Here is a 22,084-nt window from a genome sequence, read left to right as displayed (position 1 = left end):
TGGTAACACTACACCAAAGGTGCGTAGTGTGTACAAACACACTACACACCTTTGGAGTGGAAATCGCAAGTTCAATTTCCAGCACAGTGTCCTGGCTAGACCTCCCATGCTAAAAATCAATCCTTGGAATGGCGTGACTATACCTGCAGCTGTGTATGATTGTCTAGGTGACAAATAAAGCTCGGTTTTTGTTGTTGTTTTTCACAAGGCACCAGAGGATCTCCACCACTGATGTTGACCTCCAGCTAAGTAAAGCTGAGCTGTCCCATGTCCTTCTAATTTGTCTTGCCTCCACTACTGGTTTCCTGGCCAAATTCCAAATGTTTTTGTAAAGGTTAAATTACATCATGGGCGTTATCATTTAATATTTTCCAAACTTCATCTTATGAAATGTGTTTCTTTTTTTTCATATATATATCTTAATTTTTTTTGCAAATATGTTGTCATGTTTTTGCATCTAGTTTAAGATCTTGGCTGTCTTTTCTGGATGTGGTTGAAGAGTCCTGGTGTCTGTAATGCTGTTTAACACGATTTTGCACACAGTTTTGCTGCCATCATTATTTAGCAAAAAACAAAAACAAACCAAAAAAAAAAAATCATTGTCTGCTATCCTGGCTGCAGGGCATGCTCATGTGTTAATTACATATAGAATTGCTATGAAATCTGACACATTACTGAATAATAATATAACATTTTTTGAGCCACCCATAAGTTGACTCGCTGGTGTGTTTCACATGCCCCGATGCATAACCCATTGCATTTGTCTTCTGAGTTCTTGAAAAAGTCGCACAGTCTTGTGGAACAGTGTGTGTTTCCATAGTGTGCATTGACCTACAACAGGGTTTGTTTGTGCACCCCGAGAGTCTTGTTTGGTGGGTAGCATGCCCTTTAATTTTGTATTCAGTTTGATACAGTAAAATTCATGAATTTACTGTTTAAGTAAATATTTAAAACACATGAAAGCATACATCTATTTTTTTTTTAAATACACACCTTTAAACACAGTTGGGAGCTGATTTTCTCCTGAGAATATATCTGAAGCAGAAGCATATGTGATCACTGTTTCCTGCCTAGATAAACGATCTGGTTTCAGAAATGCAACCCAGAGGTTTGTGGCTTTATTTCTTTTAAGCTAGTCTGGAGTTGATGGTGATACTTATGCTTCATTTCTGATCAGGTCCCTGATAAATGTGGTCAAGTTGCCTCTGTGTGAATCTTATACTTAGATGTGAGTAGAGATGGACCGATCCGATATTACGTATCGGTATCGGTCCGATACTGACCTAAATTACTGGATCGGATATCGGAGAAAAATAAAAATTGTAATCCGATCCATTAAATATCACGAAAGCACCTCATAAAACTTGCAACACGCGTAACTCACCTCAGAACGTTAGCACGTCGGAGCAGTATGCATCACGTGATAGAGCGGCTGTGGCATTTGTGACCTGTCGGTGGTCTGGATAGCATGTGGAGCTTCGCTAGCAACCCGGCATTTCATCTCCGACAAAGTTATCCCCGAGAGAAGTAAAGCAAGTGTGTAAGTCCATCTCTGAATGTTTGTAAAGCATTCCTGCGTAAAGCTTAACAAGCGACTGCCTCTTCTTGCTGCTACTTCAATCATGAAACTGCTTAATGATCAGCTGATCGGCTTTTCTGTCGCGACTCCGTCTCTCTGGTTTGTTTTTGGCCCACTTTGCACCAGAAAGAGGAAACCAGCGGCTGAACAACAGCAGCGCTTGATAAGCTGTTGTTAGAATGTATTTATTATTACTTTCTACTCGAGGATCTTTTGTAGCTGACGGCTGGTAACTGTGCAGGGGCGGATCTAGCAAAGTTTAGCCAGGGGGGCCGATAGGGCATTAACAGGGAAAAGAGGGCACAAAGACATACTTTTCTTTCTTATTCTCATTTAAAATGTCTAGCTTTTAGTAAATAATTATCTGACACCCAAAGTTTTAATTTGATGTAAAATGAATAGAAGTCAATTACTGTATATAGTGACTATTAAGTCTAATATATATACCCTAGTAAGCTATAGTACTTTTTCCTTTGGGAAGGTACCATCTGTGCAGTCTGCAATTTTGTTGAAGAAAGATGTTGAATCTATTTAATATTTCTTGAAAAATAATTGATTTCTGTGCATTTTTTTTTTCACACTGCATCAAATTAAGGTTGATTACGTCGATTAAGCATCATGAGGTGGAGCGTGAGGGGTGGTTCCCTATTTTTTATTTATTTATTTTTGTTGTTCCTGGGAGTTGGAACCCTATTAGTTAGGTTGCTTAATATTTACGCTAAGTACTCTTTAAAATACCAGAATAGGGAGGATGGTGTAGGTTTAAGTTTATTAGATTGATCAGTATTGCTGAACTATGAATTTTTTTTTTTTTTGCATACAGGTATAACAGAATAGCTTTAGTGTAGTTGTTGTTTTAAACTTGAGTATGAACTTATACAAAATGCAGCAAGATATTTAAAAAAAAAACAGTTTTGTTGATTAAAAAACACTATATCGGATTCATATCGGTATCGGCAGATATCCAAATTTATGATATCGGAATCGGTATCGGACATAAAAAAGTGGTATCGTGCCATCTCTAGATGTGAGAATAAATTCTCAGAATGTTCTCATGTAATAATCAGATTTTCACAAAAACTATTACAAAACAACTTTTTTTCAGGGACCATGCATTGAAAAAGTCACCAACTGAGGTCCAACATTTTATTACTTTACCATTAGTTTATTTATATTCAGATTTTTATTACATTTTCTTTTAAGTTTGGTTAGTGTGTCTTAGTGACAGGAATTAAGAGAGGCCACAGACACATGTAAAATAATTTAGAGTGAGTTATAATATGTAAGCTTGACAATGCTCCTTTGCTGTATTAAACCACTTAACCTTGACGTATAAATCATTCAAACATAACCAATGCACCTAACTCAAAGAATGAACGACTGTCGGATCAACATATAACAGAAAGGTTGGTACCTTTAGACAGGATGTTAGTAGCAGCATGTGGCAAAAACATGTGTTCTGTTCCCATTTCTTTATCTGCATGTAAAATAAAGTAGGAAAATGACACAGGGGAAAAAATTTTTATTTTTGCAGCAACAAAGAGATTCTGATGATGATGATGATGCAGGCCTAAAAATGATTTACTGTGTTCCCAAGAAATAGGAAAAAATGCAGCACAGCGCAAATATCAGTGACAAATTGTAATTAGTATGTACAGACGAGATCAAGAGGGAACAGCAGTGAGTGTCCAAAGCCATTTATAAAAATAGTGGATGCTCTGTCGTAGCTTGGGGCTGCATTTCAGCTTGTGGTGTTGCAGAATTGTCACAAATAACGGAATTATGAATGCAGGAAATGACTGCTTGGAACAGTGCTGGGTCAGGCATCCTATCAGCAGTTGAACTGGAGTTAAATCAGTCTGTTAGCATTTCTTTTAAAATTATTAATTTAAAAAAAACAGCTATTGAATCAGCTATTAAAGGTTGAATTTACAGTTTATCAGTAAATTAAATTTCACATTCTCATAAAATCAGTAGTGTGATTTACTGTTGATATGTTTACACATTTTCTCAGTGTTACAGCATCAGAGTGAGTTTAAGTTTAACATAAAAAGGTGCTGTATAAGAAATTAGAGCACTTGTGTTTTCTTTCAATCTAAGTTAACATTTGTGAGTCTAACTTTGGCGCATATTCTGCTCATTTCCTTTTTTGTGGGTGAAGCCACGGGAATATAAGGTTGAACATATCATTTGTCTGCCTCACTCTCAAGTCATAAGCTGTGGTGATGATGTGGTTCCTGCTCCCCCTTCTCCGCCTCACTCACATTGAGCTGGTGATCTCACAAGGCAAGTTAATTTAGTTTCTTTAACTTTGAATAGTAGTAATATTATTAATTAATAGCATTATTTTAAATTAAAAATCTTTAAAATATCTTTGAAATCTTTAAAATGTTTAAAGTGAAATCTCCCTGTGTGTGTGTGTGTGTGTGTGTGTGTGTGTGTGTGTGTGTGTGTGTGTGTGTGTGTGTGTTCAGGTGAGTTACAGCAGTGATAAAAACTGTTAAATATTAAATATGGTGGTGAATTCAGAAAGTGTTTTTATGAACAGGTTATACGAGACTGCAGCTCAAAGGAAACCAGTCAAATGTGTGTTCTGGGCAGCTGGAAAAAGAAGAAAATAACAACTGGGTACCTGTTCAACAGGACAACTTTGATTTTGATGTGTGCCAGCAAATGCACTGCGGTAACTCTCTCAGCCCAAACAAAAACCTTAATGTGACATGCACAGGTAATTCAACACATCTATATTCCAACACAAACAACTTCCAAGCAAACACTTCACACTGTGAAACTGCTCTCTCTCTCTCTCTCTCTCTCTCTCTCTCTCTCTCTCTCAGATAAAGTTAAAGTAGTTCTGAAGCACTCTGGCAAAGACAGCAAGTGCTATGGTACAGTTAATATTGAAGTGAATGATTCAGTTAATCCTGTGTGTGCCTCCTCCTGGACTAAAACTGAAGCTGAATTGGTCTGCAAGGAGCTTGGATGTGGGGAAGTGAGTTTTCAAGTTTAGTCACCATAAGTTACCTGTTGTTCTGATACATGGATACTGAGCGTTCATGTATCAGAAACTGTCCATACAGCAGTGCTACTGGATTTATTGTGATAAGTGTACTAACGTGCACCATTAATACTGGATGATTATCAATGAAATAACATAAACTCATAAATGCTTTGTTCTAGCTGATTTATACTGAAGAACATCAGAATTCAGGAGGGATAATGGACCATGTGAGCTGCAAAGGCAGTGAGTCCTCACTGTGGCACTGTCAGTCTCAGCATGGCAAGAACATCCAGTGTTCAAAACAACCTTATGTGGTGTGTTCAGGTGAGATACAGCAGTGGAAATGTACAGAGTGGCTGCTGATGGCCTTTGTCTACTTTTATAATGGGATTTTAAATCCTGCAATAAATTCTATGTCGAGAGAGAAAATGAGTTACTTCATTCAGTGAAATTGTGACATTGTTAAATTCTGATTATATTTTTCCCAAAATGTGTTCAGTAAGAGTTTAATTTAATGTATTTATTCTTTTTGTGTTTCGTGGCTGATAAATCTCTTATTGTCGTGGTACAGACAGTGTGGAGGTGAAACTGGCAGATGGTCCTGGAAGATGTGCTGGAAGATTGGAGATAAAGCATGAGGGCCAGTGGAAGAAAGTTCTTGCAAAAGAATGGACAGAGGCTCAATCAGCAGCTGTCTGCAAACAACTGCAATGTGGGGAAAAAGGCAAAACTGAAAAATTCAGTCAGGGTTCTGGTAGCTTCCTGTCAATAACGTGTCCGAGAAATAAGAAGATATCAAAGATATCTGAGTGTTTAACAGAAAACTCAAACAACCAATTTTCGGATCGGGAAGCGGAAGCAGCTGGAATCACCTGTGAGGGTGAGTGTCACGTGCCCTTTGACCTTGTTGCTGTGTATAACTGTTATAAGTAATTACACATGTGTCACAAATGATAGTGCTTTCCCAAAGTAAACATACTGAAATATAATAAAATGCTAGAACCAGGAAAAAGACATTTTCATTCATCGATGTCAGTCAGAAGAAAAAAGTGTTTTTTCCCTCTGCTTAGTTACATGCTTCTATTTATTAAATCATCAAGTCTAAGGTCTAAATACACTTACCTGTGAAAATCCAACTAGAAACCCAAATAAACAATTTGTCTTTTTGCAGTGTTGGTCCACGGTATAATTGGCCATTTTTGACTACTTTTGATGTTTCCTCTACATTTCACCTTAAAAACTATTTACTTTGCCTTGTTTGGTATCATTGTTTTCAGCACAGCCTCACGTGTCTGAATTTACAGTTATGTTTTCATTTTGACATGCTGTATTAACACAATTGATCTAAAATCAGACAAAAAAACATAAAATCAGAGTAGAAAAAGTTATATTTTTTACTGTAACAACCACAAACATGTTTAATGAATCATATTTCATAACTTTAAATGCAAATATAAATTGTCAATTTTAAAATTCTATGCACAAGTTTTGCAAACAACAAAGTTATTTGCATCCATTTACCTTGACTTTTTAAATAACAATTTCAAACTATTTACATAACAATCAGCTGTTCTGCCTTCAATAAGATGCCACACAAATTATTTGTGCCACTCCAAATATTTCTGTCCACTATAAAGGAGAACATCACAGCCTGATACCTGCAGGTCTGACAGCAGCAGGTGTATCACTCCTGTTTCTACCTGGAGACAGCAGTCGCCTCATTGTTCTGACACACAACACAAAACTATCCACAACACTACACACTAACTACACAAGACAACACATTAACTACACACTCCAAACACACTAAATGTCACAAATCTCTCTCTCTCGCCGTCACTCCTAAAACCTCTGTTTTTGTTTTTTTGTTTTTGTTTTTGCTCATAAGCAGAGAGTGCTTGCTAACGCTGTCCTTAGACAGTAAACGTGACAAAACTATTCAGGAAAAAACGCCACGTATATATTGTTTATCATGACTCTGGTTTTACGTGGCCTATCAACACAATTTAAAAACTGGTATATATCACCTTGTTGCTTTGTCTTTAAGTGGTCATGTGATTGGCTTACCACGACTACTTTATTCTTCCTCAGTCAAACAGCAGCACTCATGTGATTGTTTTGCCCCCTTAGCTCCAGGTGTTGTGCTAGACAGCGATCGTGATTACCGTCCGCGGGAGCGCGCGCAGCTGCTTAAAGCTGTAGCGTCCAGATTACTTACAGCTACTTCCATGCAACTGATATAAGATGCGGTAAGCTGAAGACAGCTTCAACCGTCTGTTTGTTGAAAAATAGTAACGGACCGCGTTTTCTTCTTAGTAACTGTAACGGCGTTGTAACGATTGGAATAGTAATTAGTTAGATTACTCGTTACTGAAAAAAGTAACGCCGTTAGTAACGCCGTTACTTGTAACGCCTTTATTCCCATCACTGGTCTTTTGTGAAAAAGTCATTAGGCTTTTTTGGGTGCCAAATGTCTTTGTCAGTAGATTAGCAGACTAATTACAGACAAAACAATGTTTTCCCAATAGTGGAGTGTTTACCAGCCACTCACACCTTGGCCAATAGAATAGAATAGAATAGTCTTTTATTGTCATTGTAAATTTACCACAAAATTGTGGGGGCTCCTCGTCAAGTGTGCAGAAATAAAATATAAATAGTAAGACAACAGGAATAAATAACAAGCATTCTTCATTGCTTTTAATGTCTTTAAATTTCCTTCACCTTAATTCTAAAAAATCTGAGGTTGTCAGTTGTTACAGTAAAACCGAATCATCATTTAAGAGCCTTCGTATCATTTTTGGTACTGATTTGAAATTTGAATCTCACATCTCAACGCTCACCCAGTCTATTTCTCTCATTTAATTAGGAAACATCACAAATTTCAGACCCTTACTGACACTTAGCTTTGTGGAACTTTTATTGCACGCTTTAATTTTCTGTTGTCTTGAGTACTGTGACTCACTTGTCACATGCACCTCTCGGTCCTCTTTAGCTCGTGTTTAGCTGGTCCAGAATGCAGCACCTACACTGCAAACAAAAACTAGCTGGTGCTCATACATATATATAATGCTTTTCTACTCCTTTAGAGCACCCAGAGTGTGTTTTGCTGAAAGTAGTAGAGAATCATTATTCTGCTCAGCTATCAGCAAACACATTCAGCATTTTAAAGTCAAAGCGCTTTTTACTACAAGCCCAATTAACCCAGTCACAAGCACACATTCATGCAGTGCTTTAATCCTGTGTCTAAGGGCTTTGTCTAACATTCACACATGAACGAATGACCTTTCAACAGGTAGACGACCTGCACAGCCACTTACTGTATATCATGTTTCTCTCTTTGTGTCCATCAGGTCACAAGGTGGTGTTTTTAAGTGGAACCTGTTCTGGTCACGTGGGGATAGAGCATGGCAGAGAAATCTACTGGCTCTCTGGGTCTAAAGAGACATGGAACCAAGAGTCTGCAGACACAGTGTGTCAGCAGATGCATTGTGGGAACGCTTCCAGGTTTTCTTTCAATTCTAGGGCTGATATGATTAATAAAGTTTGGAAAAACTCTTTTAGCTGCTCATCCAGAAAAAAGTCTCTTTTTGAGTGTAACCAAACTACACCTCTGCCTCCTGACCACCATAATTCTACTGCTTATGTGAAATGTTCAGGTAATGTGAAATATGAAGGAGTTAAAGTATAAAACTAAGAATAAGGTCAATATGGAATTGATTTATTGTGTCACTAGTTGTAATGTGATCCACTCAGAGGACACAATTTATTTATAACAGACTTTACCTTTTAATGTCCATAGATGTACATTCACCTCCTTGTTTTCTCTCAATCAAATTTCTACTATTTTCTATTTTTTCTGAAACCTAGCTTGGTCTAAGAAGTTGTGAAATATCTGCTGATACTAGTTTCCTCTTAAATTTAACTTTTTCATGTCACAACAGGAAATATTGAGATGAGGTTGACGAACAGCTGCTGGGGAAAAGTCAGGATTCGTGTAGAAGAGAAGGAAGGAGATATGTGTGCAGACACCTGGACAGAAGACAAGTCTGTGAAGCTGTGTGAAAAGATGAACTGTGGGACGCCCATAAAAGCCCACAACAGTCCCAAAGATGGTGATATCCTCTTTAAGAGTTTACACCCGACAAATCAGACTACTGACCTGACACAGAGCATCTTTGTCAAAAACCAGGACAATGATAAGTCCTGTAAACAAAAACCAGCCTATGTTGTTTGCTCAGGTAATTGTTTTTTTAAAAGTAACTTTATATTACAAAAATATAATAAATGTCATAACTTGCTTTTTAAAAAGTTTCATTTTCAACTGATTTGGACCCTTTGGAATAAAGTGCCAGTTTTATTGGTTTGTTGATTCTTCAGTAACTAAGTTACAGGATAACAGAATGTAAAAAACAAACAAAAAGACATAAGTCTGTTTTTAAATGTTCCTTCAAATGTTTTAAAAATATCTTTTTAAATACTGTTTTTATAATTAAGCTCATTTGTGTTAAAGAAGCAAATATAAATCTTTCTGAAGCTATCAGACTGAAATTCTTTACACTAAGATGATGATAGTTCTTGTTGCTTAAAATTCTAATTAAAAATAAAATAAGACTATTATAAATATATGGTATTATTATTTTTGTTTTGTTTTCTTGCAGGTAGGGTCAAGCCCAGATTTAGCATTCCCAGTTACAAATGCTTTGGAAACGTAGAGGTGGAGTATGAGGGGAAGTGGATCCCTGTGTGCGAGGATGCTCTCAAAGACACTAACAATGGAAACACCATCTGTCAGGAGCTTAAATGTGGTGATGCTGTGGAGACTCTTCCCTACTTTGGACCTGCACCAGCAGATAAATTAGCCATTTCAAACCTAAACTGCATTGCAAATGCTAACAGTCCATTATCTGCATGCAGCAGTATTACTGCTTCTACAGCTGCCTGCAAACACAGTGGCCTCCGATGCTCTGGTGTGTATAATGATCTTTGTGTCAGCAGTTTCTGAATTATTCTTTGCTCCTTCAGCCTAATTTTAAAATAAAGGCTTTGAAACTGAATTGAAATTGAAACAAACTGAGACTAGTTTGTATTTCAGAAAAATGTTGAGATAAAAATAATGCTGCTTTCAAACTTTGACATGCTCGCCTTCAAAGGTTACTGTTAGTGCAATAAAGGGTAGAATATTAACATCCTCACCTCCATTAATGATATTTGTTCTACTCAGTTTTACTCTTTTCTTCTCTGCTTGTTGTCCATGTCACCAGTATGGCTCTGCCACACAGTCTGACTCACTTAATGTCTGGAATCAGCTGGAAACAGCTGGCCTGTGCAGTCTGATGGTTATAGAAATATCGCTGTCATCAGTTGTCATCTCTTTGTTATCACTCTATAAAATCATTTTATTTACGCAGCAGTCAGAAGGGTAGCTAAACTTCAAAAGTGTAAAACTTTAAGTTGATGCAGGATCATAATGTCATTTCTGTGTGCAGAGTGTGTTATTTATATCATTCAGATCCTGTTGGTTACATCATGTTTTGTGAACTTTTTATTTCTCTTGTCTGTCTCAGAATGGAGGACGATGGTACCTGACAAAAAGGCCTGTAGTGGAACAGTGTTGGTTCACTGGAGACAGGGACTCAGTGCTGTTTCCAGAGAAAACTTCAATGAAACTGAGAAGGAAAAGCTTTGCCAGGATATGGACTGTGGTGGATACCAATCAACAAATGAAATCCACCCCCAAACAATTGAAATAGATTCTTTTTGGAACAAAAGCTTCAGCTGTGGTGAAAATCCAGGAAGCATTTGGGAATGTGAAAATAAATCCACACCCTCAAGGAATGAGCCTGTCTTTATTGAATGCAAAAGTAAGATTTATATCAGCAGGACTGATCTTAAATGATCACAGACTTTTTACATTTGCACTGGAAACACTGAAGAGTGAAACAAGACACTCGGAGTGTGAAGGAGAATTATTCCAGATACACTGGATAAAGTAACAAACCAAAGCTAAAAGTGTTAAATGAACTATTTGATTATGGACTTGTGCTTCATATTTTGACTTTGCAGTGCAGAGAAGATTAACTGATCATTTCTACCTCAGTGCTTTATGTCTTTATCAATACTTGACTGCAGTGTTTATTGCTTTCCTTCCCAGAGGAGCCCAGTGTCAGCCTTTCACAGGGCTGTCGTGGGGAAGTGAGGATAGATGACGTTCCAGTGTGTGCTAGTAACTGGGATCTATCCTATGCACACAAAGTTTGCCAAGAAAACCTTTGTGGCAATGCTGTCTTCATTGAATCCAAAGCTCCATCAAAGGGTTCAGGTAACATTTACCATGTCAGCTGTGAAAAGTACCATTCCATCATTGGCCAGTGCAGGAGGACTAAAGGAAAGTGTGACACAAATGTGGTGTTCATTACTTGTAGTGGTAAGTGTGAGTCCATGCACCTCTCTTTCCATAAACTCATCCCTATATACAGTACATACATGTATGTCCTCTCTTAATTCTGGTAGTATTTTAATTTATTATCTTGGGGTAATTTTTAGGTATTTATTTTATAAAACAGAAGATTATTTCTTTAAAATAAAAATGACATTGTCAAGCTCATTATAAGATATAAGAAATCTGAGTTATTTATTGAAAATCTTTTAAAAATATGTTGAACACATGTTTTACACTTCAACTTTAATAAATGCAGAGTGATGACAGGTGCTTGCTTTGCTCCTAGTGATTTTGCTAAAGCTAAGGTGACCATCTCTAACATCATATTTGTCAGACAGAAGTGGATGAGCTTGTTTTCTTCTTTAAACACAGTTTCTTTGCTTTTACAGAAAGTGTAAAGTTCCGCACGACTGAAAAACATGGAGGTGTCCTTGAAGTCAATTATCGAGATAAGTGGGAAAGAGTATGTCCATTTAATCGTTCCCCAGTGTTAGAGACAAAGCTCTGTAAAGAAATTAATGAGACCCATAGCGGCTCTACGGAAATCAAACAGGTAAACCTCTCCATTTTACGTCTTGAATCGGTCACTGATTTGTCTCATATTCTACAAACCAAAATCATGGACAGTTTCCTGGCTCTGTGTCTCAGCTTAATCTAATAATGAAGACTGGAATCTCACATTTTAAATATTTAGGTTTATAAAATGGAAAGAAATGCATGAGACTTGTATCTGAATAAACACAAATTGACCAAATGTTTGAAGTTAAAAACTTTCTGGACACTTTGCTGACACAAAGTTTGCAGAAATATAAAAGAAATTGAATGTCCCAATACTTTTGGTCTGGACTTCTAGTGACTTCTGCTGTGTGTTGCTTCAGTCCGGCCTGTTTTTTACTGCCAGAGAAATTTCAGTGTCTTTTATTCTGGCTGTATCTCTAAATGTGAAAAAGTTTAAATTTGATTCAAGGTCAACTTAGAAACAACACTGGAGTTCACTGATGTTACCATGGACGTCAAGTACGCCGTCAAACAACGTTCCTGTGGAAAAGTTTCTTCAGCTACAATATTTTGTGAAGGTAAGATAAACCATGAATCCATCAATCAATTACTTGTTTTTGACAGAAAGACACTTTTTGTATTCTGTAAATCTGAGCTGACTTACTTTGATCAGTGTGATACAGATAAATTATGACTGAAACTCACTGTGACTGAATCCAGAAAAAATAATAAACTGGCTGTGTGTGATTTCAGGCTATGAAAAATGGACTCCCACACCACCACCGCTGCCACCACTTTCCTCTATATCCATAGCACCTATTATCATGGGTGTGAGATTTCTTCTTGTAGTGATCTTGACTTTTGTATTTGTACGATTTTGTGTCAAGAGAGCCAGGAGCTCCAGAGCTTCATGTGAGTGTATTTATTACACAACTTACACACATGGCTTGTCTCACTTTTAATTGAAAACCTTAAAAAGTGTAAAGATCCCGATTGAACATGAGATCATACTTTATATTCCAAGTTTAAAACCAAAAAGGGTGTTGCAGACTGCCACAAGAGGGCAGTCTTTACAGGCATTTCAAATATCACCATCACTGCTGCTGACTGAACGAGCAGCCCATCAGCTCAACCAAACATTGCTTGATTGAAAATGTAAATACAGAAGAGAAAAATTAAGCACACCTGTTCTTGTGCTGTGTTTTTCCTGCTCTTGTGCTCCTTGTTACCTCACTGGTACATTAGCACTGTGCATTGGTGAGACAGCTGTTGTTATGTACTGTATGAGTAAATGTGAAATGCTGTAACCTTTCAGTAAGAATGCTGCCTGGGAAAGAACTGGAGTTTGAAGGTGGGAAACATGAAGATGTCATTGACAAAGAAAATGAGATGGAAGACTTCAGTTGTACTGGTGAGTCATTAAGTCTTTCATTCGTTTTTTCTTGTCTATTTTTCCCTAAACAAATCTTTAGCTTAGTGTCATTTACATACTGTACATCATTAAGATCATATTTTAGTTTGGAAATATAAAAAGCAGTAACACCTTTAACACTTTTTTACTTTACACTGATAATTTTACTTATCATTAGAGATATTATTTGAACAAATTATTATTATTATTTTTGCTTTTGTAAGTTATTTCTACCTAATTGATTTGCATCAAGAACTTCAGGCTCTCTGCTCATAAAAAACAAAACCTCACCTTCTGATGTTGTCTCCTTGTGCACTAGCACTGCTGCTCCCTGCTGACCGTTCGAAGACATACACTTTCAATTTAACCAAAATTTGAACAGAGCTGAACAGAGATATAAAACAGATGCAAATGCAAAATTCTCGTATCATTGGTGAGGAGAGTTAGGTGTCTGTCTGTAGTCCAGAGTGTCAAAACCCCAGAAATCGTCAGGAGCATGACCACGAACAGCGCTTATTTGATTAATTGAAAATATGTCAAAAGTGAAAACAATCTGCCAGCCAATCAGCCACCATGTTTCCACTCACAGTCCAGTGAAAATGCAAATATTTTTAAGCTGTAAACACACAGCTTTCCCTCGCCAGATGTGCCTCATTGCAAAGCAGCACTTTTTAACATAATGCAGTCTAAGTCTGTGATAATAATCTTAAAGTAGTCATTTATTATCTTTTGTGTTTATTTCTTCTCATGGTTGTAGCTTTTTTTTCTGCAGCTAATTTAGGGCTAATTTTCACAGTCATGACAACTGTTCACAGAACACATTTTTCTATAAGTCACCCAATTTGTTTATTTTTCTTAAACTTAAGAATAATTAAGGTTGTGACTGTTGTGAGTGTCAGGTGGGTGATCTTTCAGTCTGTTTAGCTACATTTTGTACATTTTGTTTTAAGACTAGCCTCTTGAGCCCCAGCACCTCCGGTGCCAGGGGCAAAAAGGGGTGAGATCTTGTTTATTTGGCTGTAACAAGAGCTTGGTAATAAAAGTCCCGTTAACCTCTGAATCTCAGCTAAGAGCTCATATTAACCATTTCTACAATCTCCAAACACAGTGAAAGCAGCAAACTAGTCAAAGCCTGGCACATTTGTCAAAAAAATCAACACACTGATTCAGAAACTGATTCAGAAAAGTTTGTTCACTCTCACCCCCGTTCTCTGTGACCTGCTGGAGCAGGGGGGCTAGGACTAGGAGGAGGAGTTGGCCGTCCGACTGCGGTCTGGAGTGTGGAGCCTTCCTGCTGCTGCGGAGTCGGGGCGGTCTGCCTCCCCCCACCGCAGGGAAAAGGGAAACACCACCTGGGTCTGGGTGCAGTTCCCCCCTCCAGGGGCGGGGGCACCTAGACCCGGTTTGTAGAGTACGCTTGGGGAGTGTGATCGTGTGTACAACGTCTCTTTATGTCTGTCTCCACGTTGGTTGAGTGTGGAGTAAGTGCATATGAGAGCATGAGGGTGGGAATGGATGTTTGTATCTGTGTGTGCCTGTATGTCTGTGTCTATATGTCAGGTTGGGTGTCAGGCGCCACCTCTCTGGGGACATCTCAGGCCCTCCAAGGTTTGGAGGTCTATCTCCCCCCACCACCACTTCCCCTGCCAGTGGCGGACTCCCTCAGACATCGGTGCGTTGGTGGTTCTTTGTGTCCGGGGATGGGCGTCCAGGTACACACCGGCTCACTCCTTGGCGGCCGCTTATCGGGGCCTGGAGCCTGGGGCTCGCTCGGGCCACTTCGGAGGTGGGGTGCCCCCGGCCTCTCGGCCTGGGGCTCGGTCACTCAGGCGCAGCTGGCTGCCGGCGGAGCTCACGGGCGCGTCACTGCAACTCCCCCTGGCTTCTGCTCTGCGGCTGCTGAGTGAGCCCTCATCTGGGACTCTCCTCAGCTCTTTCTGGGACAGTGGCGCGGCTGCCCCTCTGTTGGTCTTCCTTGGTCTCTTGTGTTCTGGGGGCCTCTGGATGTCTGGAGTTTTGATCTCCTCCATACCTGCTTCATGCCCTGGAGGACGGGGCTGTGGCCCCCCCACACCCTCTAGCAGATTATTACATGAAGGAACCTTTTAAAAAACAAAAAACAAGCGCGTCCATGCTCACAGGTGTACACACGGTTGATCACACCCACAAACTACACCCTTTTTGGCTCCTACCTCAAAGCACATTGTGTTCTGTTGATCTTATGTGCTGCACAATAATGTTTAATATTTAGTATTTACTGTCATATTCCCATATATCATTGTGATGTTGTTTATTCTATTACTCTTTTTCTCTTCTGCTTGTTTTCTTTTTTCTTTCTCAGCAGGTGACCCAGGTGATCGATAGATGCATTTTTTTTTCTCTGCCCGTTCTGTTGGTTTTTGTCTTTTGCCCTTCTCCCCCGTCCCTCTTCTCAGCTGTTTCTCTTTCCCTCTTTCTTTCTCCCCTTCTTTCCCCCAGTCAAGTCTGTCCCGTATTCAGTAAGTGAAAATAAAATAAACCAATAAAAGGTGAATCAAATGGACCATTACGGCAAGGCTGGGATGGTCAATTTGGTAAAGTAAATCCGTTGGGCATCTTTCTTTGCCTTTAGACAACAATTCTGATGGCAAAAGAGCCAAACGGGACAGGCCAAAAAAAAAAAAAAAAAAAAAAAAAAAAAGTTTGTTCAAAAAAACATTTTAGGCATGTAAATAAAGTTAAATCATTTCTGCTGTTCAATAAATTTCAACTGACATATATTGCCAAAATGTAGCAAACTGCAAAAAGCCTGGCTTTCTATTCATTAAAAGTGCTGCAGTCTTTGACTGTTTCACTTCAGGAGCGTTAATCTCTTCACAGATAATGTCGATATGTTGATTCTTTTTTCTGGAGTTAAATGTGAACCGAAGCATATTTTCAAACTGTTTATGTGCAATAAAATCCAAAAATAAATTATACTTACTTTTTCTTTATTCCAGCCTCTGTAACTTTGATCTAGTAACATTTGCTGTAATATTTACACCTCTGATGAAATCTCACAAATATTAGCTTTTGTCACGGTCTGGCTGGCAGACCGTGGGGATGTGGGGAAAGGAGGACCCAAAACGCAGACTCTGCGATGCAAACAGTGCTCTTTATTTACAGTGGAAAGCTGTAAACACAATAACTCCCCGTTGCTCCCTCGAACCCCGTGCGCGTGCTTCCCTCCGATATCTGTGCTCGTGCTCCCCGCTGTTGTGTTTCCGCACCCCCGTGCGTGCTGCCTCTCCGGACCACTCCTCCTCCTGTAGGGAAACCAGAGACGCAGCCGTCAACACTAACCAGCACATATACGCACAGCACAGACCTACGCTAACACACACTGACTTGGTAAGATAACTCAATGATCCCGCGTCGGTGGGAGCTCCAAGACTCTCCTAAGTAGCTCCCCCGACGAGCCCTGATCAGCGGCAGGTGTGTGGCTTCGGGTGTGGCCAGTCCCTCCGCAGGGCCACACCCCTCAGGCCTGCAGGTGGCCGAGCTCCATCCTCCAGGCACACCCGCAGACATACACACCCATACCTCGCCTAAACATATGAGTGGGACACAGACTAACACAGCACAGAGAAACACACATATGTACACGCACAGAGAAGGAGAAACGACACCAAAAATACATAATAATAATAATAATACGCAGGTCCATGACTGCCCAGGGATCCTGGGTCGCCCAGTCCCAGGACCCTGACAGTACCCCCCCTCTAAGGGTCGGCTCCCGACGACCCAAAAACACAAACCAAAAACAGTACAACCAACCCAGGGCGGGCGGCGGGAGGTCCAGGACGGAGGGCAGAACCAAAACAAGCAAAAACCCCCAAAGAAAACAACCCCCCCAAGGTCACAGTCCCAGAGTCCGACCGCGCATCCCGCAGCGGAGCAACAAAAAGAAAAAACGCCACAAAACAGTCTCAGGCGGCCCATCAACATAACAAAAGAGTTCAGGGGGCCTACCTCGAGCCCAACGGCGGCGACGTAGCAGCTCCGGCGGACGGCCCCGGGTCCGGTGTTCCAGATCAACTGGCGTTTAGATCAACTGGCGTTGGTCGAACAGATGTGCGGCAGTCTTGCGTTTCAGGAGCTGCTACCGACAAACCAGCAAAAAAACGCCAAATGTGTCATCTGTGACACTTGTGAGGTTGTCTCAAACACACTCCGTCAGTCTTGATGCTGTTGAACAACAAAATGTTTAAAAATGTGGCGAGTTTACCTGGTGATATCCTCATGCGCGACGCGATCGCGAAAACAGCAAACAAGTAACACCACGCCGTTGTTGTTCACAGGACAGCAAGAGTAAACGATCGGGAGACTCTTGTCGTCGTTATCGTTCCACTCGCACGGTTTATGTCACCGAATTCAGCGTTTTTGCTCCACAACTAAAGCGAGCAGTTTGCTCTGTGCACCAACATGGAGTCGAGTCAACCAGCGCCACCTCTGGCCAAGTGCCACAGCCTACAGCCAGATCAACCTGTGACACACATCTGCAGCACGTTTGAATTCGTGTCATGCACATTTGTACCTTTCAATTGTGTGTTTGTGCGTCATGCAAATAAACCTTTGAAATGAATGAAATGATATCATGTATTTATTATCAGCCTACATTTGTACAAAATGCCAAATGACATACACATAGTCATAAGAATCACCATCCTGATATCAACACTTATGCCCATAAGAAAAATGTCGTGAACACACTAATATTTCACCAGTGTTGTAACATCACATGTCGTTAGCGTAGTCTGTCTGTGTCTTCCCTCTGCAAACAAACATGTTAGAGTTGGTTGTGATATACAGTCTGCATAAGTGTGGTCAATCTAATAAACATTTATAAGGAGATGGCAGTTACTGTGAATGTACAGCAGGTGATTAGTAATAAACAGTCAGACAATGACCCTGACAATCTCATTCAATCTTGCAGATTGCACCTTCTGTGGAAAGTGGTACCACACGGTGTGTGTGGACTTCCCCTGTGCAGAAGGCGACTACAAATGTTGTGGGTGCTAAATAAACAGAAACAAATGATCCCTGTTGTCTTTGCTTACTGATTGTTGTCAGTGTTGACAATCCACATTGCTGGCATTGCATCTTTCAACATATTTGTGGGCAGATTTAGATGCACCACGTGTGAGTGCAGCCACTCAGCCTTTACTCAATGTGATCATAGCAGCAGGTGCAGATGTGTGTCACAAGTTAATCTAGTGGTAGGCTATGGTACTTGGCCACAGGTGGCAGCAGTGGACTGACCTGCATTGGGGACTGGTCCAGCTGCTATGTGGTAGTCAGTAGATGGGCTCCACATTGGGGATTATATGCAAGTTTTGGGGACTGTTTATTGCTGATCACTGTGTGACTGCTGTACATTCAGCGTAGCTGCCATCCCCTTACGGATCGTTATGGGATTGACCACACTTATGCAGACTGTATATCACAACCAACTCTAACATGTTTGTTTGCAGAGGGCAGACACAGACAGACTACGCTAACGACATGTGATGTTACAACACTGGTGAAATATTAGTGTGTTCACGACATTTTTCTTATGGGCATAAGTGTTGATATCAGGATGGTGATTCTTATGACTATGTGTATGTCATTTGGCATTTTGTACAAATGTAGGCTGATAATAAATACATGATATCATTTCATTCATTTCAAAGGTTTATTTGCATGACGCACAAACACACAATTGAAAGGTACAAATGTGCATGACACGAATTCAAACGTGCTGCAGATGTGTGTCACAGGTTGATCTGGCTGTAGGCTGTGGCACTTGGCCAGAGGTGGCGCTGGTTGACTCGACTCCATGTTGGTGCACAGAGCAAACTGCTCGCTTTAGTTGTGGAGCAAAAACGCTGAATTCGGAGAAATAAACCGTGCGAGGGGAACGATAACGACGACAAGGGTCTCCCGATCGTTTACTCTTGCTGTCCTGTGGACAACAACGGCGTGGTGTTACTTGTTTGCTGTTTTCGCGATCGCGTCGCGCATGAGGATATCACCAGGTAAACTCGCCACATTTTTAAACATTTTGTTGTTCAACAGCATCAAGACTGACGGAGTGTGTTTGAGACAACCTCACAAGTGTCACAGGTGACACATTTGGCGTTTTTTTGCTGGTTTGTCGGTAGCAGCTCCTGAAACGCAAGACTGCCACACATCTGTTCGACCAACGCCAGTTGATCTAAACGCCAGTTGATCTGGAACACCGGCTCGGGCATGCTGAGCTCCTCCGGCTCGCTGAGCTGCTCCTCGGCTGGCGGCTCGCTGAGCTCCGGCTCCCGCTCGAGCGCGAGCTCCTCCGGCTCGCCGGGCTTCTCGGCTGGCAGCGCGAGCTCCTCCTTGGCTGGCAGCGCGAGCTCCTCCCGTTCGCTGAGCACCCACTGGGGCCCGCAGAGCTCCCACTCGGGCAAGGCAGTTGCGGGTGGTGAGGTAGCGGCCAGTGAAGCAGACGGCTGAGGGGCGACTGCAGGCGGATGAGTCGACGGCTGCGCTTTAGCCACAGATGGATGATCCGGAGGCGACGATGGTGTGGCAGCCACTCCCGGTAGACTGGACAGCGATGCAGGGACAGATGGGTGAAATGATGGCAGAGGTGGTCCGGCCGGCATATCGACCTCCAACTGAGGATGAAGGTGAGAGGCTGACAGGACTGAAGACTGAGCCACCAGCTGGGCAGCAGGCTGAGGTGAGGGTGAGATGGCTACTATGAAGGGTGGAGAGGATGAAAATGTTACAGCTGGCCCAACAAATTCCAGGGGTCCAGAGGCAACTGAGACCTCCAGTTCGGTCTCTGGGGAAGCCCTGGGGAGAACCTCCGTCTCCATGCGGCCAGACTGAGCCAAAAAGTCATTTGGGTCTGTATGCTCGGAGCTCCCTAGCTCCCAGCTTACAGTCTCAGAGGGAATATTTGCTGGGTCTTTGGAGGTACAGCAAACAGTTTCTATTTTTATGTTTACAGAAAGGGAATTTATAACACCGGCAGAGTCCATTTTACTCACTGTGGCATCCAGAGCCGCTGGTCCTGAGTCTTCGACCAGCACAGGAGTGAGTGTAGAGGTGGTTGAACGCTGCTTGCGAGGACGCCTTCTCCTCCGTGAAGGCGGGGCCGGGTGTATGGAAACAGTCTTCTGCTGTTCATCTGGGTTGTGAGTTTCAATGACATGATTAATAGACACAAACGAGTCGGGTTTACTCACTGCGGTGATGAGCGCTGTCGGTCCGTTGCCAGCTGACCGGGCTGAAACCGCAGGAGTAGGTTGAGGCGTAATGGAATGGCGGTGGAGAGTGCGGCATGCCTTCTGTAATGGCGGATCAAACGATTGTGCCGCGAGCATCGACGGGAAAGCCCTCCGCCGACGCGTGAAAAACCAAGCGGCTAGAGTCTCTAGGAGAGCAGCCGAACTGTCCGTGCTAGGACCACCCAAGCCAAATAGTTCGAAACTCGAGCTCTCCCTTAAACTAGCGACCAGGTGCCTAAGTTTGTGAATGTCCAGAATGTTCGTGGTGAAGGTAGTGGATGAGAGGTAATTGTCAAAGAACACTACCTGTATATGTCTCTTGGGTGGGTCTACAGCCTGGATTACGCTCCGGCAGTAATCCCATAGCTGCGTGAGCGATCTCTCCTCCGTGGCAACTCCTGAGTTTGCTGGGTCCATGGTGGGTGGCGGGATCATTCTGTCACGGTCTGGCTGGCAGACCGTGGGGATGTGGGGAAAGGAGGACCCAAAACGCAGACTCTGCGATGCAAACAGTGCTCTTTATTTACAGTGGAAAGCTGTAAACACAATAACTCCCCGTTGCTCCCTCGAACCCCGTGCGCGTGCTTCCCTCCGATATCTGTGCTCGTGCTCCCCGCTGTTGTGTTTCCGCACCCCTGTGCGTGCTGCCTCTCCGGACCACTCCTCCTCCTGTAGGGAAACCAGAGACGCAGCCGTCAACACTAACCAGCACATATACGCACAGCACAGACCTACGCTAACACACACTGACTTGGTAAGATAACTCAATGATCCCGCGTCGGTGGGAGCTACAAGACTCTCCTAAGTAGCTCCCCCGACGAGCCCTGATCAGCGGCAGGTGTGTGGCTTCGGGTGTGGCCAGTCCCTCCGCAGGGCCACACCCCTCAGGCCTGCAGGTGGCCGAGCTCCATCCTCCAGGCACACCCGCAGACATACACACCCATACCTCGCCTAAACATATGAGTGGGACACAGACTAACACAGCACAGAGAAACACACATATGTACACGCACAGAGAAGGAGAAACGACACCAAAAATACATAATAATAATACGCAGGTCCATGACTGCCCAGGGATCCTGGGTCGCCCAGTCCCAGGACCCTGACAGCTTTATTTTGATACCAAGATTGTTTAAACAGAGTTTGTAATTGCAGAAAAATACAGGCTCAGAAAGCCACTTGGTGAATAACAGGCTAGTCAGCATTAGCATGCCATTTGAAATCAGGATGAATTATGGGTGTATTGCTGACTAAAACTTACTAGCCAATATTACTGTTGAGCTGACATTACATTTTGTTCTTACCATGGGAAACTGGATAGATGAATACCACTGACATAAAATGAGTGACATTTTTAGGTTTGCTCCTCTGTGTACATCTAATGCCTGAGAGATAAGCTGTTTCATCAACAAGACGTTTTGAGAGTCACTGGAGTTCTGAAACTGAAACAACGTTCTCTATTATGACTTAAGAATTTATGCCAATGGTCAAAATTAGAGCAGGTGCTTACTACAAATGTTAACCCGAGTCAGGCCATCGTTGAGGCACTGACAGACCGGCTAGTGCAGCTTTTATAAGACTGACAGACCTACTAAGGCCTCGGATGCTTGGTTAGGAGTTAGCCAAGGGCCACTGAGAAGAGAGCCAACGATACACCCAAAGGGACTAATTTGTAAGCAGTGACCCTCATGTCATATGTAAACATCACAGCCAGCATTGCTGTTAGAGGCCTTGCTGAGGGATCATGGTGTAGGATTAAGTCTGCTGTGTAGCTGAAGCTGAAATAGATACAGCAGAGACATAGTGGTCCTCAAGTGATCCCGATGACAATTACCGTACAGAGTCTCAAGTGTCATATGTCCAGAGAAGGAACCAGTTGGGA

The 22,084-nt window shown here is 41.8% G+C and overlaps 1 protein-coding gene across 1 annotated transcript in view; it reads left to right on the top strand.

Annotated features, from left to right (window-relative positions):
* LOC106675196 (scavenger receptor cysteine-rich type 1 protein M130) overlaps positions 1-13,306 on the top strand; it is a 38,441-nt gene extending 25,135 nt beyond the window's left edge. The window contains exons 5-16 of the mRNA XM_076878391.1: positions 4,417-4,571; positions 4,760-4,904; positions 5,152-5,460; positions 7,931-8,236; positions 8,522-8,818; positions 9,239-9,547; positions 10,145-10,441; positions 10,732-11,004; positions 11,409-11,482; positions 11,987-12,095; positions 12,833-12,928; positions 13,248-13,306. Of these exons, the coding sequence (XP_076734506.1) occupies positions 4,417-4,571; positions 4,760-4,904; positions 5,152-5,460; positions 7,931-8,236; positions 8,522-8,818; positions 9,239-9,547; positions 10,145-10,441; positions 10,732-11,004; positions 11,409-11,482; positions 11,987-12,095; positions 12,833-12,928; positions 13,248-13,306 (2,429 nt within the window). The remainder of the gene's footprint in view (positions 1-4,416; positions 4,572-4,759; positions 4,905-5,151; positions 5,461-7,930; positions 8,237-8,521; positions 8,819-9,238; positions 9,548-10,144; positions 10,442-10,731; positions 11,005-11,408; positions 11,483-11,986; positions 12,096-12,832; positions 12,929-13,247) is intronic.
* Positions 13,307-22,084: the final 8,778 nt, after the last annotated feature.

This window comes from Maylandia zebra, linkage group LG20 (assembly GCF_041146795.1).
Source record: "Maylandia zebra isolate NMK-2024a linkage group LG20, Mzebra_GT3a, whole genome shotgun sequence".
NCBI classification, from domain to species: Eukaryota; Metazoa; Chordata; class Actinopteri; order Cichliformes; family Cichlidae; genus Maylandia; species Maylandia zebra.
The sequence above is the reverse complement of the archived record's forward strand: the minus strand, read 5'-3'. Positions and strand labels throughout refer to the sequence as shown.